Source organism: Pleurodeles waltl, chromosome 7, assembly GCF_031143425.1.
Source record: "Pleurodeles waltl isolate 20211129_DDA chromosome 7, aPleWal1.hap1.20221129, whole genome shotgun sequence".
NCBI lineage: Eukaryota > Metazoa > Chordata > Amphibia > Caudata > Salamandridae > Pleurodeles > Pleurodeles waltl.
Window position 1 is genome coordinate 1,110,927,728 of NC_090446.1, and position 18,860 is coordinate 1,110,946,587.

The 18,860-nt window shown below is 43.1% G+C and overlaps 1 protein-coding gene across 4 annotated transcripts in view; it reads right to left on the bottom strand.

Moving 5' to 3' along the window:
• The window catches only part of MYCBPAP (MYCBP associated protein), a 670,648-nt gene that overhangs the window by 191,265 nt on the left and 460,523 nt on the right, over positions 1-18,860 (bottom strand). For all 4 annotated transcript variants that reach the window (XM_069200066.1, XM_069200065.1, XM_069200063.1 and 1 more), the window contains exon 17: positions 10,426-10,574. In XM_069200066.1, the coding sequence (XP_069056167.1) occupies positions 10,426-10,574 (149 nt within the window). The remainder of the gene's footprint in view (positions 1-10,425; positions 10,575-18,860) is intronic.

Here is an 18,860-nt window from a genome sequence, read left to right on the forward strand (position 1 = left end):
CTACAGTATATGATTGAAAAATTGGAGAGGGATTGGAAGTCTTGTATTACAGACTCTACCCCTCTCCCTTATGAACAAGAATTATACCAATTATGGCGGGACAGTGTGGCTTGTATTCTTGATAGTAACAGCATAAATGAGGGAGTACGCATTTGTGTCATAGCCAGGGAAGATGTTCTCAATACATATGACAAGGGGTACCCAATGAGGGAAGTGCACCATGATATGCCCACTGCAGCTGCAGTTGCAGCAGCAGCTGCCGCCGGACAACCAGCTCCCGTGCCGGTGGCCCAATTTGTCCATATACCATGGAAAAGGGAGGAGGTAATGGCTATAAAGAAAGACTTGCCAGACCCTCGAAAGAATCCAGCTGGATTCTATCGGGACCTTAGAATTGCCATTTCCACCACAACCATGACACTCAAAGACATTGACTATTTTTTTGGTGTTTTATTGGGTCCTGAAGTTTGGCATAAAATTAGAAGAGTAGATGATGCACCCACTTTGGGAAATACATGGGGGGGTTTAGAAGCACGGGAAGCACAGAGGGCACCAGGAACCCTGCCGCATCAGGATATTTTAGATTTACCTAACCGGATATTGACTAAGTTAGAAACTGTTATACCTCTTCAGACTGTGGATTGGGGAAAACTTGCCACTTATAAACAGAAAATAGGTGAAGATGTCCCAGATTATTTTACTAGAATTGAACAAGCTTTCATAGATTTTAGCGGTCAAGACCTCGCCACCGTAACAGGTGTCACACTATTTGTAGAACGCTTTGTTAATGGCCTTCTACCTGAAATATCACAAAAATTAAAAGCAACAGAGAGTTCGTGGATGACGAAGGGACAGGCAGAGATTTTGCAGATGGCACAATACTATGAGAGCAGGTACAAGGAAGAATTAGAAAAGAATGAGAAGTCAGTAAAAGAGTTGAAGAAAAAGGTATTATTACAGCAGGCATACCCTCAGCGGGATACAACCCCTCAGCAAAGGGGTGGCCCACCAAGGGGACGGGGAAGGGGTCGAGGCCGAGGTGCATCTGCACCACCCCAAGACCGCCGATTAAATATCAACCAATGTGCCTACTGTAAGCAGGATGGACATTGGCGTGATACTTGCCCATTACTGGAAGGAAGACAAAGTATGTCACTTCATAGAGGGAACGCGGCAGGTAATGCACGAGGACGAGGAAGAGGTAGAACTGATCAGAATTCGCAGAATGAGAATCAGGTCCCGCGTAACACTAATATTTTTGACAATGCATTTGAACAACAATATTATGCTGATGATTTCTTTTCTGAATCCTACAATTATTAGGACAGCCACAGACAGGGCCAGGGGCGAGTAAGTATTCCTGTAGATCAGAATGGTCCCTACATTGATGTAAAAATCGAAGGAGAGGGCCATAAGTTTCTTCTAGATACTGGTGCCACCAGAACATCTATTGCACATTCTGCAGTCCCCGGGGCTCCCCTGTCTGGGCTTCATACCACATCAATTGGGATTTCTGGAATCCCCGTGGTGAGCCCCATCTCAACACCTATGAGAGTAACTGTAGGCCCATTTACAGTACACACGCCACTCTCTTTAACATCAGGTTGCAATGAAAACTTGTTTGCATTAGATTTGTTAAAGAAATTAAATGCAGTTATTCACTGTTCAATGGATGGTGTCTATGTAACTATGGATAGTGTTTCCCCAACTCGGTGCATGTTTTCACAGGAATACGACTTACCCCCAGAGCTAAAGGAAATAGACCCTCGCTTATGGGCCAAAGGCAAGAATGATGTAGGCATTATGGATATCGACCCTATTGTAATAAAAATCAAACCAGGTGCCCGGTTACCTCGTGTTCCTCAATACAAATTACCTAAATCAAGCGAAAAAGGGCTCAAGGCAGTCATATCTGATCTTGTGCATGCAGGTGTCATAAAGGAAATAGTGAGCAGCCCATGTAACAGTCCAATCCTTCCTGTTGTAAAGAAACAAAATGATGCTAGTAGATTAGATGGTGAGCAATCAGTTACTGATAACACAGTATATCGATTAGTTATTGATCTCCGAGAAATTAATAAAATAGTAATTCCCCAGTTTCCCGTGGTCCCAGACATGAATAGTCTTTTCACCATGATTCCACCCTCTGCGTGTTTTTTCACCGTAATCGATTTGAAGAATGCGTTCTTTAGCATTCCAATTGCCGAAGAATCTCAATATTTGTTTAGCTTCGCGATTTTTGGTAGATCATTCGCGATGACAAGAATTCCACAGGGATTTGTTGAGTCCCCGAGCATATATAGTCAATGTCTTAAACGTCAATTAGACCAATTCAATCCACCTTCAGGCTCTGCATTGTTGCAGTACATTGATGATATTTTAATTGCCTCAGATTCCATGACACAATGTAAGACTGATACTGTTGCATTATTACATCATTTAGCACCTCTGGGCCATAAGGTGTCCCTTCCAAAATTGCAGTATTGTAGAGATGAGGTCACCTATCTAGGACACCTCCTCTCTAAGGAGGGAAGGAGATTACATCCAGACAGAATTAAACTGGTTCATACAATGACTGCACCACGCACCCCTTCTGAAGTCCGAGCATTTTTGGGATTTACATCCTTTTGCAGACAGTGGATTCCAAATTTTTCACTTATAGCAAAACCATTGACTGCTCTGACACTTTCAGATGTGCCCTCTCCTGTACCTTGGACTGACAAATGTGAGGAGGCTTTTCAAGATTTAAAAAAGGCGATGTGCTCTGCTCCTGTATTGGGTAATCCGGATTACAGCAAACCATTTGTTTTATTTGTGCATGAAAAGCATGGCTGTACATTGTCTGTTTTGACACAGGATCAAGGTGGGAGACAACGCCCTTGTGCATACTTCTCTTCCACCTTGGACACTGTGGCGCAAGCTTTGCCTACTTGTCTTAGAGGAGTGGCTTCTGCAGCAGCTGCGGTGAAACAAAGTGAAGGGTTTGTTGGTGGCAATCCGCTCACTGTGATGGTTCCTCATGCCGTTGATATTTTGTTAAACAAGACACAGACGCAGCACCTCACCAGTGCTCGTCTAACGGGTTACGAATTAACATTGTTCAGTCCAAATATTACTTTAAAGCGGTGCAATGTCTTGAACCCAGCTACGTTACTACCCCTCCCTCAGGACAATGTGGAATTTGATCATAATTGCATTTTTGCCACTGAGGAAGAAACCAAGGGACGGGTAGACTTAACAGACACTCCCCTATCTGACCCACAGGGAGAGCTGTTTGTAGATGGGTCTTGCTTCAAGTTACCAGATGGTACGACCACTGCAGCCTATGCCGTCACCACAGTCAAAACAGTGGTTGAATCTCATAGAATCCCGCAAAATTCGGCACAGGCTGCAGAATTAATTGCCCTCACCAGAGCTTGTGAAATAAGTGAACATCTTAGTGTTAACATCTACACTGATAGCCAATATGCGTTTGGAGTAGCTCATAATTTTGGGCGACTCTGGGCGAATAGAGGCTTTATCACGTCACATGGCACTACCATTCAGCATGGCAACTTGATTGTGACACTTTTGACTGCTCTCAGCCTGCCCCGTCAGGTCGCAATCATTAAGTGTAGTGCCCACAAAAAAATTACTGATGATATAGGACGAGGAAATGCTTTTGCAGATGCTACAGCGAAAGCAACAGCACGAGCACCATTTGACAATGCATATGTTGAGAGTAGCATCAAGGGAGAGCCCCAGAACGAAGTACTAGAAAATACCATGCAGTGTGTAAGAGATATTCAAGCAGAAGCAACAGCAGAGGAAAGGGAACAGTGGGAGAAGAACGGTAGACTAGACAGTGAGGGTTGTTACACAGATGACACAGACAGAAGAAGATGGATGTTACCTAATTGTTATGTACACGCTATGGTTACTATGGCCCACAGTCCTGCACACATCAGTGCCCAAGGCATCAAGACAACTTTGGACCATGTTTGGAGTAATCCTCTGATATCCAAAGCTGCTAATAACCTGGTTAAAAGTTGTATGGTGTGTGCAGTGCACAATGCAGGAAAAGGGACCCCTACGCCCCCTGGCCACTTTGCCCCTCCTGATCTCCCCTTTGAAGCTATACAGATGGATTTTATCCACATGGAACCGTGTAACAAACTGAAATACGTGTTAGTGGTAGTATGCATGTTTTCAAAATGGATAGAGGCCTACCCATTAAAAGACAATGGTGCCCTCTCTACCGCCAAAATATTACTAAAAGAATATTTTCCTAGATACGCATTGCCACGATTAGTCTGGAGTGACAATGGCAGTCATTTTTCTAATGAGGTAATGGAGAAGGTCTGTACCGCCCTTAACATCAAACATCGATTTCATGCTGCAAATCACCCACAATCAGCGGGCCTTGTAGAAAGGTATAATTACACCTTGAAGAGCAAAATAGCTAAGATTTGTGCTGAGACCAACTTAAAATGGCCAGATGCTTTGCCCCTAGCATTAATGTCCATCAGGATGACTGCCAGTAGCAAGTCACGATTATCCCCCTATGAAGTTGTCATGGGGAGGCCAGCCAATATCTGGGGGGTACCACGACCAAAGAAGCTTTCTGAAGTGCAATATCCTTTGTTTGTAGATTACTGTAAACAATTGACTAAAGATTTGCGTTTGATCCACCAACAGGTCAAGGCCAGCCTACCGACTCCTCTTGAAGGCCCTGGTCACCCTTTTAAGCCAGGGGATTGGCTTATGACAAAGAATTTTCAAAGAACCAACAGTCTTCAGCCCAGGTGGCGGGGGCCAGCCCAGGTACTGCTTGCAACACAGACAGCGGTGAAAGTGGAAGGAAGGAAAAACTGGATACATGCTAGCCACTGTAAGCGTGCACCAATTCCACTACAAAGTACTCTAACAGCAGAATTACCATTGTCTCCTGATTACAGAAAAGTAGGGAGACAGGAAACACCTCCACAGGTTTCAAGTGCTACTTCTGCTCCTGAGGTGACACAGCTGCCCAGTGACGAGGAGTTACTGTTTGAAGATCAACAAACTCATCGATACAACCTGCGTCCTCGCCCATCTAAATGAACAGAATTTTGAAGGTGCGTAAGGTGGTGACCCCTACGAAAAGCTACATTTACATCACCCTGATAGCTCCTAGCTTGGAACTGCAAACTGAGGTCTCTTCTGAATGGCCAAGGAATCCTTTGCTCAGCAGAATACGGCACGCCTGCCTTCGTGAAATACAGTTCCCCGCTTTCACCGCCACCGGCATTTCCGATGCCATTGATGTACCAGCATTAAAACGAGCTATCCTCACTGTTGTTACGCACACCTTGGACGACGAGGTTGTAAATGACTGTGATGACTAAATTTCCAGCATGAACACGGGTGACTAGCCTGTGCAACGACACCAGAACATTGGTCAGAACAATTGTCTCAACGAGAACACAAGCATAGTGGGATGCAGCTTGTGCAACGCTATTCAAGCAGTGGGTAAATGGCGTTAACAGTTCTGTGACTGGCGAAAAAAAAAAAAACAAGTACCAGTTCTACGGAAGCGGCCAGCCATTAGGGTTGGTGCGGTTTGTAGTCCCAGCGGTAAAAAAAAAAAAAAGAGAAGGTGCCCTTTTTCTGTTTAATACCCAAGCACATCACTGATCTGGTTGAAACTTGCTGGCCTCCGCCCTCATTTTTGCTGAGACACTGAACGAAACTGACAAACTATACTGAAGACGAACTTTGAAGTATCGCGACTTACTCACTGGGAGTTGAGACTCACCAGGAGTTAAAACTTGAAAAGGAGAAGATAAGGGACCTAGGATCAAGCCAACATCTATTGTCCTGTATTTGAAAAAAAATAAAATAAAAAAAAAACTTGTTCATGGACCAACCAGTGCAGCCTAACTGCTACAGTGGAAAGCACGGCGGTGCTGAACCCTAGTGGGTGTGAACATTGAAGGAAAATTCACTTATCTGTATCTATACGTATATGATTACAGGGAGTGCAGAATTATTAGGCAAGTTGTATTTTTGAGGATTAATTTTATTATTGAACAACAACCATGTTCTCAATGAACCCAAAAAACTCATTAATATCAAAGCTGAATATTTTTGGAAGTAGTTTTTAGTTTGTTTTTAGTTTTAGCTATGTTAGGGGGATATCTGTGTGTGCAGGTGACTATTACTGTGCATAATTATTAGGCAACTTAACAAAAAACAAATATATACCCATTTCAATTATTTATTATTACCAGTGAAACCAATATAACATCTCAACATTCACAAATATACATTTCTGACATTCAAAAACAAAACAAAAACAAATCAGTGACCAATATAGCCACCTTTCTTTGCAAGGACACTCAAAAGCCTGCCATCCATGGATTCTGTCAGTGTTTTGATCTGTTCACCATCAACATTGCGTGCAGCAGCAACCACAGCCTCCCAGACACTGTTCAGAGAGGTGCACTGTTTTCCCTCCTTGTAAATCTCACATTTGATGATGGACCACAGGTTCTCAATGGGGTTCAGATCAGGTGAACAAGGAGGCCATGTCATTAGATCTCCTTCTTTTATACCCTTTCTTGCCAGCCACGCTGTGGAGTACTTGGACGTGTGTGATGGAGCATTGTCCTGCATGAAAATCATGTTTTTCTTGAAGGATGCAGACTTCTTCCTGTACCACTGCTTGAAGAAGGTGTCTTCCAGGAACTGGCAGTAGGACTGGGAGTTGAGCTTGACCCCATCCTCAACCCGAAAAGGCCCCACAAGCTCATCTTTGATGATACCAGCCCAAACCAGTACTCCACCTCCACCTTGCTGGCGTCTGAGTCGGACTGGAGCTCTCTGCCCTTTACCAATCCAGCCACGGGCCCATCCATCTGGCCCATCAAGACTCACTCTCATTTCATCAGTCCATAAAACCTTAGAAAAATCAGTCTTGACATATTTCTTGGCCCAGTCTTGACGTTTCAGCTTGTGTGTCTTGTTCAGTGGTGGTCGTCTTTCAGCCTTTCTTACCTTGGCCATGTCTCTGAGTATTGCACACCTTGTGCTTTTGGGCACTCCAGTGATGTTGCAGCTCTGAAATATGGCCAAACTGGTGGCAAGTGGCATCGTGGCAGCTGCACGCTTGACTTTTCTCAGTTCATGGGCAGTTATTTTGCGCCTTGGTTTTTCCACACGCTTCTTGCGACCCTGTTGACTATTTTGAATGAAACGCTTGATTGTTCGATGATCACGCTTCAGAAGCTTTGCAATTTTAAGAGTGCTGCATCCTTCTGCAAGATATCTCACTATTTTTGACTTTTCTGAGCCTGTCAAGTCCTTCTTTTGACCCATTTTGTCAAAGGAAAGGAAGTTGCCTAATAATTATGCACACCTGATATAGGGTGTTGATGTCATTAGACCACACCCCTTCTCATTACAGAGATGCACATCACCTAATATGCTTAATTGGTAGTAGGCATTCGAGCCTATACAGCTTGGAGTAAGACAACATGCATAAAGAGGATGATGTGGTCAAAATACTCATTTGCCTAATAATTCTGCACTCCCTGTATTAGTATAGTGATATCAATATTTTGCATTTACATATTTGGTAATTGTGTGGGTATATTTTTGAACACGCGTAGGCGGTTGAGACGAGTAAAACGGTATCATAGAAAGGTTGTAGGACCAAGGAGGAGAGCACAATAAAATTATGAAAATATATCCATTTGGCAGGACAAATATCCCTCTAGAGAATAGGGAAAAGTGGCCTTATAACTATTTCTACAAAACAACAATGAAGTACCTAGTGACCCTTATGTTAATATGTATAATGTCCAGTGGTGTTGCATCATTGTTGCAAAATCCTACCTTACATCCATTGATAAAGGTTGATGGAAAATTAGCGGAGACATTAAGTCTCACTGACTGCTGGATTTGCCGGCACTTGTCTAGACACCCCGAGGATCCTATAGGCCTTTATGAAGTACCAGTATCACCAAGCGAATATGAAAGAGGGGAAGTGTGTCTTGTACCAAATACCACTTGGAGATGTGACCAACAAGAATATCAATGGTACCCTAGGTGTGCGGTGCTCCCTAATACTCAGGCAGAATACAAGCTCTCCCCGATGCCTGGAGAGAATGCCACACTTAAAATGTTTCCCATATGTTTTGGTACCTATTTTTATGGGCAAAACCCAGAGGCAAAATACATGGGAAAGATCCCTCCTGAACAGTGTGTTTACACTTTGTTATTTGATATAAAAACAGGGAATTGGGATCTTGAAGGAGAGGAGAAAATAGACAGAAATTGGACAGCGTTAATTAATGGGACTCATCAAAATTACACTGTAAATTATTGGAACCTGACTGTGGGAGAAAATGAGATTCTAGTAGATCCAGAAGGATTGTTATATGATCCCTCCAGAGAACAAGATAGAAATGGGAAAAATTCACCTGTAATATTGTCCCGGGTTTTCCTTGGCCCCCTCTGGACGGCTAGATGTTCATATGTTGCACCCTGGGCAAATGTATCATTGCTAAATACAATCTGGGAAGATTACAAATATTGCAATAATTCTGAGCATGACACCCCAGAGGGTGTAGGATTGCCCCGAATAAAATACAGCATTATAAATTCACAAATCCAGGGAGGCATGTACTTCGTATGTGGAAGAACTGCATATAAAGTACTACCTCTAAACTGGGAAGGGATATGTTCACTGGCATATTTGGCACCCAACATTACTGTGATATCAAATATATCATCTTCCCAGCCCCTTAACATGGGGAGTTTTGCACATAGGTACAAACGAGGGACACCCATACTGGAGGAGCGAAAGAATTGGGTATTTCAAGTATTACATGTTCTTATTCCAGGATTTGGAATTTTCGATTTACAACTGGCAATGATGAATATGTCAGCTGAATTAGCCATTGCATTTAATGCCACCAGGGAGGCCATAGGAAGTATACAGATAGAGATAAACTCTGCAGCCCAATTGGCGATACAAAATCGGCTTGCCCTAGACTTGATTACAGTACAACAAGGAGGAGTATGTGTTTTAATCCAACATCAGTACCAGCAAAAGTGCTGTTATTTTGTCAACAAGTCATCAGAGATAGAATTGGATATTGGGAAAATAAAAGAAGCAGTACAGGTATTTGAAAAGGGGGGCCAATATGAAGGAGGCGATTGGAGTTTATCATGGTTATGGTCTTGGTTTGGGGGGGTGGGGCTGGTTGTTTAAAGACATACTTTTTATAATAATAGCTATTGTATTAAGTTGTTTATTAGTACAGTGCTTACCTGCTCTCTGTTCCTGTTTAAAACTGTGTAAACTTCCGCCAGTGAAAATACTAGAAACCAATCGAGCTATGATGCAGAGAGAAGAGATAAATTCCCTAATGGCTATTGACCCCACTGTCCTCACTACAGATACTGGTTGCTCATACCCATCGGTTGTTTATGTCCCCATGAATGCAAATTTCAATGAAGTAGGAGTAAAATTCAACATATATGAGGAAATTTAGAACTATTCAAACGTTGATTATGTTCAGAAGAAAAAAACTCAAAAAGGGTCGATTGTTAGAATCCATTTTGAATTGCTTCGTTTCTTTTACACGTGTAAGTTTGAGCTTTTGTTGTCTCTGAACGCACTGTCTATCACATATGTTATCTTATGTATATTTGTTTAGGTAAAATAAGCCTGGTTCCACGCCATAGGTTTGCAGCTGGTTTCTTTCCCTAACTGGGGCACTGTACTCATTATAATTGTGTGTTCAAATAACTAACTGACCTCGGCTGTGGTATTTTGGGGAGGGAAAGGCTGATATCTATACCTTTGAACCACGTAATCCTTTGAAGGGTCTCAAGAATGTGGGGAGTCAGGCAGCTGCAGAAGGGAGGCAAGGACAAAGCTGGGAATGGAACCAGTGTGTGGAAACTGATTAACTCCTTAAAATATCTGTATGACGTATATCATTATTTACACATTTTATGTATCCTTTGATGTATGAGTATAAATATCACTGTTAAACGCTTTATGCTAGCACACTTTACTTCGGGCCTGGGATGCCAGTGGTAAACCTGTCCTCTTTGCTGCAGCAAAAATAAACAGACCTTTGGTCATTGATTTTTCACTCCGGCTCTCCGTGTCAAAAACTCCTTTGTAAATGCATTTGTAAGTATTTGCAAATATGTGCATTTGACATGCCCATCTCTTACCCCTTTCCTGCTCACATCACAATCCTCACCAGCCTCCACAGATCCACTATCCTTTTACCTCTCCTAATTCCACGTCTTTTGTGTTCTTCCGTCTTTTGTGATCTCTTATTCACTATTTCCTTCCTCTAAATTCGAATCATGGACATATGCAAAAAAAATTTAATATCTTATTTTATATCTTGCACAACCCCTTTATTTTCAACAATTCACCTCTTTCTCTGAGGACCGATCTTTCCCCAGAGGCTTTGTTGCTCCTTTTTTCTCTTCTTTTTCTCGACTACCGGTGATCTTTTTCTCTTCTTTTAAGCCACCGCCTTTTTTCTCTTCTCTTCCGAATTTTGAAGCTCGTCTTGGTTCCACTGCAACACAAAATATGTTAACAACTGCAGTCCCAAAACACAACACCAATAGCAGGCCCTAAAATACACCAAGTGCTAAGAATACAGTCCTAAAATCAGGTTCCCGAACTTACAATAGAATCATTACCACGGCCCAAATATAAAGGGTCCAGCCCTAGCTAGTTAACTAAAAACGGGACCCCAAAAACTTCAAACTACTTATGACAGAGCTGTTCTCCAACCAAACTAACTGTCACGTACTATAGGACATGAGTGACCATGGCCTAAAAATAGCTGGTACAAGCTGCTACAAATTGTCTTTCCTTGGGTCCATGCACAACGAAAGTGCAAACTTGATACCTAAACAGAACTTACCCTTTCAATTAGAGGGCAATTATCATGACAGGGAGGGGAGTATTATGGATCTCAATGAAGTACGGTGGGTGTCGTCCATTACCCTGTTCTCAATATATGGCTCAAATGAAAAGAAAGAACAACTTCACACGTATCGATTCCCCTTATAACGCGTGGGAACATAATTATGGGCGCTGAGTATAAAGTTATGGTACACCCTATTAAAGACAGATCTGTCATCAGCCACAAGTGTCAAAATACACCAGCGTCACTCCTAGAAGGAATAACAGATATAGACGGTCGGAAAGTATATCATCCATGAGAAAAAAAGCTATATCTTTTCCTCAAATATGGAGGATTCACATAACAGGGTCAATTATTTTCTGGTTAACGGGGCACTGATGCCTTAGTGTTATCCACAACGTTATGATACCAGGTTTTATCAGTTCATGACCCGGTAGCATTGATTTTACATCGGCTACCCCATTCTCAAGCCCCTCCATAGGAACCTTTGCATGATCCAGCCCTTGGAACACCGGCAGAGAAACTGTCGAGCGTTGTTTTAATGAGAATGATAACTAGGAGATTACTTGGGATACAATCTGGGATGTGACTAAAGCTGCGGTGAACCAATTACGCTGGTAGGCACCACTGGCGGTTGGTGAAATATTTCGATGGAGGGGCAAAAAACGAACAAAATATATACATTTTTTAAAAAAGTACATTACACTGCCGGCAGCATGTTCAGAAGCACGTCCTTGCTGTTGCTGGCTTTGGACTCCAGTCCAAGCATGTCCCACAGCCACCTCCTTTAGCCAATCAAGACGCTGCTCTCATGCTGTGAAGCAGCATGAGTGAAGCGTCTTGATTGGCTGGAACTGGTTGCCTCAGTGCACCGAAAGCAGTGTAGGGTGTACCTGCTCTCCTAACTGGCTGTCCAAGACTGCTGGGTTGGAGAGGTTTGAATTGCGCATGTCGGTTTGGCCATAGCAAGGTAGCCGGCCAAACCAACATGCGCACTTCAAACTGAAGTGGCCACTTCTCATTGCTGCCAGTCATTGGCAGCAGTGGCACACTGGTCCCACTCTGCACTCCGTTTTGCTGGCAGACAGTAAAAAATAAAATGGCAATACAATCATTTAATTGCCATTTCATTTTTCATACTTTCTGCTCAGCAGTATGGGAGGGGCGATGCTCTTCTGCTCCCACAGAAGAACCGCCACTGAGAGCCACCTTTGTAAGGTTTGACAAAGTTAAAATAAAGTGATCATAAATCTCACTGAAGGCCTAACATAAACTGAGTTGCTTACGAACACATACAGAGAACTGAGGATGGCAGGGGGCGTCTTCAACAATTATTGATGAAAGATGCCACCCTTACGATGCTCTACACCAAACAGGTACAAATGGTGAACTAATTGCTAGCTTACCACGTCAGAAAAATCCAGATATTATAGAACTGATTGGAAACTACAACAATGACACCTCAGACTCACTCGATATACCAGAGCAGCTTGTGGTGCTTTATAGGGGTGGGGTGGGGCAGCATGCAGGGGGTGGGGAAGAGGGAAATTAATTTTAAAAAAAGCTTAGGGCACTCCCAGGCAGACTGGGAGCCTGTGCCTGCTCTCGCCAGCCCTGCAATACAGTACCAGGCTGGAGAGTGCACAGTGCGCATGTGTGTTTCTCGGTCCGGCCAAACATACATGCGTATTGAGGGGAGTGCACAGTGCACTCCCCTGAGTGCTCCTCACAGCCTGTGGTCCCGCCCCTTTTACCTGCTGCTGCTGGTGAGGGGGGAGGGCGGGGAGCGGAGGAACCATGCCTGTCGATGTAGTTCACACCAACTATTCACACGTTTATTAGTCAAAACTCCTAGAAGGTAATTTAAAAGATGGTTTAATAAGGATAAATTGCTTACCTGTAATCATAGTTATTTTCAATGGGAATCCTCATCAAAGTCATAAGCACCGAATATTCCCGCCACGAGCGGGGACCCCGGAGCACATTATATATATATATGTATCTGCAAAAAAGATTCCTGCCACTTTATTACAATATATAAATTATAATTTTTCTATGTAAAGTAGTATTTTTTCTGTGTTTATTAACAAGGGGTATTTAAGTCTGGCTGGGAAAGTGTGCAGGTTTTTTCAACTTGGCCATGATGAAGACACTTCTGTGTTGAAACGCGTTGCCATCTTAGGAGTATATATATATATATATATATATTCTTTCTGTATCAGTTTGCTTTTTGGAACAACAGAATCTTTTGTTCAAATAAAGCCTTATGTTTTAGGAGTGGACATGTTGGGTGCAACTTTTTTCTGCTTTTTAATAAAGTGGCAGGAATCGTTTTTGCATTTATAACGGATACCACTACCGTTTGTTCATACCAGCCTCGTTTGGTGGATGTAGCCGGTTGAAGTGGGTTTTTCCATTGTTAATATATATATATATATATATATATATGCAAAAAACAAGGAACTCTGGGAAGTTCCCAATTTTAGGTGGAGAGCAGCTCTAGTAAGGAGCACCCTGCAACATCAGCGACACTCTAGATTTGCTCACCTCAAATGTCTGTTTATCTAGCAAAGTTTTTAAGCATAGGATCAGCACAGTGCTATCCACGCCGAGCTAGATAGTGACAAAGTATTTTGCCATTTGTACAGCAAAATCTTTAAGCATAGGATTGACACAGTGTCATCCTCGCCGAGCTGTAAAATGACAAAAGCCATTTACCACTCCAGGCACAGTATTACAGCTTTGGACTGGTCAAATACCATCCAAGCCAACCTGGAATGAGTAAAGCAACCCCTGACACGTGTTTTGCTCTCAGTAGAGATCTTCAGAAGGGTTTAGCTTTGTCCAGACACAAGATAGGAGCATCCAGTATAAGTCAAAACAAGGCCCTTTCAGGGTTAGAGTGATGCATAAATTAAACAAAAAAAAAAGGTACTGCTGTTGTTGCCCTTGTTTAGACTGAGAGGTAGAAGCCTCTGTGGATTGTGGCTTGAATCCTCCTCTAAATTGCTGCCTATGAAAGGAGCCTCTGTAAGGTGTTGTATATAAGGCACCCATTGCTTTAGCAGTGTCTGAGCCCTTCCTGAGTTTTTCTATTGTGGTGTCAACTTCGGGCCCAAACAGGTGTTTTTTTTTTAAATTGAAAGGCATATTCAATACTGCCTGCTGTATTTCTGGCTTAAATCCAGAGGAACGTAGCCATGCATGTCTGCATATAGTGACAGCAGTATTCACACTATTAGCTGCTGTATCTGCTGCATCAAGGGTAGACCACATTTGGTTATTACTTATGGCCTGACCCTCCTCAACAATTTGTTGAGCTCTTTTTTGGTGCTCTTTTGGCAGGTGTTGTAATAGCTCCTGCATCTCGTCCCAGTGGGCTCTATCATATCTTGCTAACAAGGCTTGTGAATTTGCAATTCACCATTGGTTACCTGCTTGTTTAGCTTCCCTCTTGCCAGCAGCATCAAATGTCCTACTCTCTTTGTCAGGGGGCGGGGCATCCCCTGACGACTGACTATTGGCCCTTTTTCTAGCTGCACTCAAAACCACTGAGTCTGGAGGTACTTTGTGGGTAATGTAAGCAGGGTCTGTAGGTGCAGGCTCATATCTTTTGTCAATGCAGGGTGTTAAAACCCTAGCTTTAACCGGCTCACTGAATATCTCATCCGCATGTTTTATCATGCCAGGTAGGATTGGGAGGCACTGGCATCGTGAGTGCATGGATGATAAGGTATTAATAAGGAAATCCTCTTCCAAAGGCCCACTGTGCATAAGTACCCTGTGGTACGCTGCTGCCCGAGAAATAACCTGCATGTATGCAGTAGTGTCTTCTGGTGGGGAAGGTTTGGAAGGATATCAGTCTGGGTATAGGATCTGGATCATACAAATCCCCAGGATCAACCGTATCACCATGAGAATATGTTTGTGAATGAGTTGGTGAAGGCAGAGGTGGTGGGGAAAAAGAAAGTTGTGGTGAATGAGGGGGAGAAGTATGCATAGGTAATGGCTTCTCTTTCCGTTTGAAAATCTTTGCTGGTGGTGGAGCAGTATCTAAATGTTCCTGGAAAGTCAACTTTCTCTTAGTCTGTAAAGGAGGTGCAGTAATTATTCTGACAGTCTCTTTATGGATATGGTTCATTGATTGTCTCTCATCCATGATTTCAAGAATGGGTTGAATCTCTGTGTCCTCAGAAGCATAATCAGATGGTTTCAATGATTTAGAGGACTGTTTATCATATGATTTAGAGCTCTGCTTAAGATGGCTCGAAAGTTCTTGTTCTTCTGAATAAGAAGACATTTTCGGGTCTGAAGATGACAGTTTTTTCGGGCCTGAAAATGCAGCCAGTTGTTTCGGCTCTGAGGCAGGACTTCGAGGATTGAACGCTGAAGAGTGTAAACGTCATCTCGGGTCGGAATTTGAGCTTTTGGTAGACTTGCTCGACTCCGGTATCGAAGGAGGTGTGGCCTTTTTTGCCGCCGAACCCGAAGGTCAGTCGACGAGTATTTTCTTGCGGGTCAAACCATGGCTCTCTGACAGTGGTGCACCCAAGGCCTTCAAGGACGTTTTAGGATTGGGCATAGGGGCAGTCCTACTCACTTGCTGACTGGCAGTGACGAGTCTATCTTCCTCCGAGTCTTCTTCGGAGTCAGTGTTCACATGGAAACTGCCCTCTGCACCTGTTCTTCCTCCATGGTGTCGATAAACTCAGTACTCTTCTATGCCATTTCAAGACTTCTGGCTCTCCAGTCATGCAGGGTCTTCTTGGATCAAAACTATTGACAGGCCTCACAATCCTCTTCTCAGTGATCGGGAGAGAGACACAGATTACATACAAGGTGTTGATCTGTGTACGGAAATTTTGCATGGCATCGGGGACAAAATCAAAATGGAGTCTGATCCCTCAGGCTTCGACGTGGTAGGCCCGAGTTGGGCGCTCGCGCCCCGAATGGCGAAATTTGGTTTTCGACGGTACTGTCAGTTCGACTATAGGTGGAAACACGATCTAAACAATACCGACGGTCAAAGAAAGTTATCTAAGGTTTCCGAATCAAAATCTTGGAGCGAGAGGAAACACATCCGAACCCGACAGCGGAAAGAAAACAATCTAACAATGGAGTCAATGCCCATGCACAGCATGACCCAGAGGAGGAGTGACTTGATCCCATGACTCCGAAAAGACTTCTTTGAAGAAAAACAACTTGTAGCACTCCGAGCCCAACACTAGATTGCGGAAGCAATGCATAGCATGTGTATCTGCAGCTACACATGCCATTGAACATATATATATATATATATATATATAAAAATATCAAAAACGAAGTTGTCCTCATGTGAAAGCGCACTCCCAACAGGTTATATAAACGGGAAGAAAAAGCAAAGCCAGCAACTCACAGTGAATTCTTTAAGCAGTTTCATTATTCCAGGCCTTAAGTTATAAAATCATCTCTGGACACGTGTTTCTAGGTCAATCCTTTCTTCAGCAGAGAAAAATATAAAAGTGTTTCACCCTCATAGGTGCAGCCAGTGCTGGAAGTGTTCCAGGCATTTCTTTCTTACTGAAAAGACCGGCATGGCTTCAGATTGTCTAATTACAGGCACCTGATTAGTCTCTTTAAATACCAGTCGCCCCAGTGGGCCTCTCAAGTGAGAAGTGCATGCTGGTTGTGGTGGTCCTGCAATTTTTTCATTTTGCCCCAAGTGGGTTGCTGGAGCCAAACGAAATAATGAACCAAAGTGCAAAACCTTTGTAAGCGAATCCAAAGTAAAATTGTCAGATTTGCTGTGAATATCCCAACCTGACTGCTCTTATGTGACAATCCATTTTTAGTCACACAGACCTGCTACGATGTGCAGTGGTGCTGCTTTCCCGACTGGACAGGCCGGTTAAATATCAAAAACGAAGTTGTCCTCATGTGAAAGCGCACTCCCAACAGGTTATATAAACGGGAAGAAAAAGCAAAGCCAGCAACTCACAGTGAATTCTTTAAGCAGTTTCATTATTCCAGGCCTTAAGTTATAAAATCATCTCTGGACACGTGTTTCTAGGTCAATCCTTTCTTCAGCAGAGAAAAATATAAAAGTGTTTCACCCTCATAGGTGCAGCCAGTGCTGGAAGTGTTCCAGGCATTTCTTTCTTACTGAAAAGACCGGCATGGCTTCAGCTTGTCTAATTACAGGCACCTGATTAGTCTCTTTAAATACCAGTCTGCCCCAGTGGGCCTCTCAAGTGAGCAGTGCATGCTGGTTGTGGTGGTCCTGCAATTTTTTCATTTTGCCCCAAGTGGGTTGCTGGAGCCAAACGAAATAATGAACCAAAGTGCAAAACCTTTGTAGGCGAATGCAAAGTAAAATTGTTAGATTTGCTGTGAATATCCCAACCTGACTGCTCTTATGTGACAATCCATTTTTAGTCACACAGACCTGCTACGATGTGCAGTGGTGCTGCTTTCCCGACTGGACAGGCCGGTTAAATATCAAAAACGGAGTTGTCCTCATGTGAAAACGCACTCCCAACAGGTTATATAAACGGGAAGAAAAAGCAAAGCCAGCAACTCACAGTGAATTCTTTAAGCAGTTTCATTATTCCAGGCCTTAAGTTATAAAATCATCTCTGGACACGTGTTTCTAGGTCAATCCTTTCTTCAGCAGAGAAAAATATAAAAGTGTTTCACCCTCATAGGTGCAGCCAGTGCTGGAAGTGTTCCAGGCATTTCTTTCTTACTGAAAAGACCGGCATGGCTTCAGCTTGTCTAATTACAGGCACCTGATTAGTCTCTTTAAATACCAGTCCGCCCCAGTGGGCCTCTCAAGTGAGCAGTGCATGCTGGTTGTGGTGGTCCTGCAATTTTTTCATTTTGCCCCAAGTGGGTTGCTGGAGCCAAACTAAATAATGAACCAAAGTGCAAAACCTTTGTAGGCGAATCCAAAGTAAAATTTTCAGATTTGCTGTGAATATCCCAACCTGACTGCTCTTATGTGACAATCCATTTTTAGTCACACAGACCTGCTACGATGTGCAGTGGTGCTGCTTTCCCGACTGGACAGGCCGGTTAAATATCAAAAACGAAGTTGTCCTCATGTGAAAGCGCACTCCCAACAGGTTATATAAACGGGAAGAAAAAGCAAAGCCAGCAACTCACAGTGAATTCTTTAAGCAGTTTCATTATTCCAGGCCTTAAGTTATAAAATCATCTCTGGACACGTGTTTCTAGGTCAATCCTTTCTTCAGCAGAGAAAAATATAAAAGTGTTTCACCCTCATAGGTGCAGCCAGTGCTGGAAGTGTTCCAGGCATTTCTTTCTTACTGAAAAGACCGGCATGGCTTCAGCTTGTCTAATTACAGGCACCTGATTAGTCTCTTTAAATACCAGTCTGCCCCAGTGGGTCTCTCAAGTGAGCAGTGCATGCTGGTTGTGGTGGTCCTGCAATTTTTTCATTTTGCCCCAAGTGGGTTGCTGGAGCCAAACGAAATAATGAACCAAAGTGCAAAACCTTTGTAGGCGAATGCAAAGTAAAATTGTTAGATTTGCTGTGAATATCCCAACCTGACTGCTCTTATGTGACAATCCATTTTTAGTCACAGAGACCTGCTACGATGTGCAGTGGTGCTGCTTTCCCGACTGGACAGGCCGGTTAAATATCAAAAACGGGGTTGTCCTCATGTGAAAACGCACTCCCAACAGGTTATATAAACGGGAAGAAAAAGCAAAGCCAGCAACTCACAGTGAATTCTTTAAGCAGTTTCATTATTCCAGGCCTTAAGTTATAAAATCATCTCTGGACACGTGTTTCTAGGTCAATCCTTTCTTCAGCAGAGAAAAATATAAAAGTGTTTCACCCTCATAGGTGCAGCCAGTGCTGGAAGTGTTCCAGGCATTTCTTTCTTACTGAAAAGACCGGCATGGCTTCAGCTTGTCTAATTACAG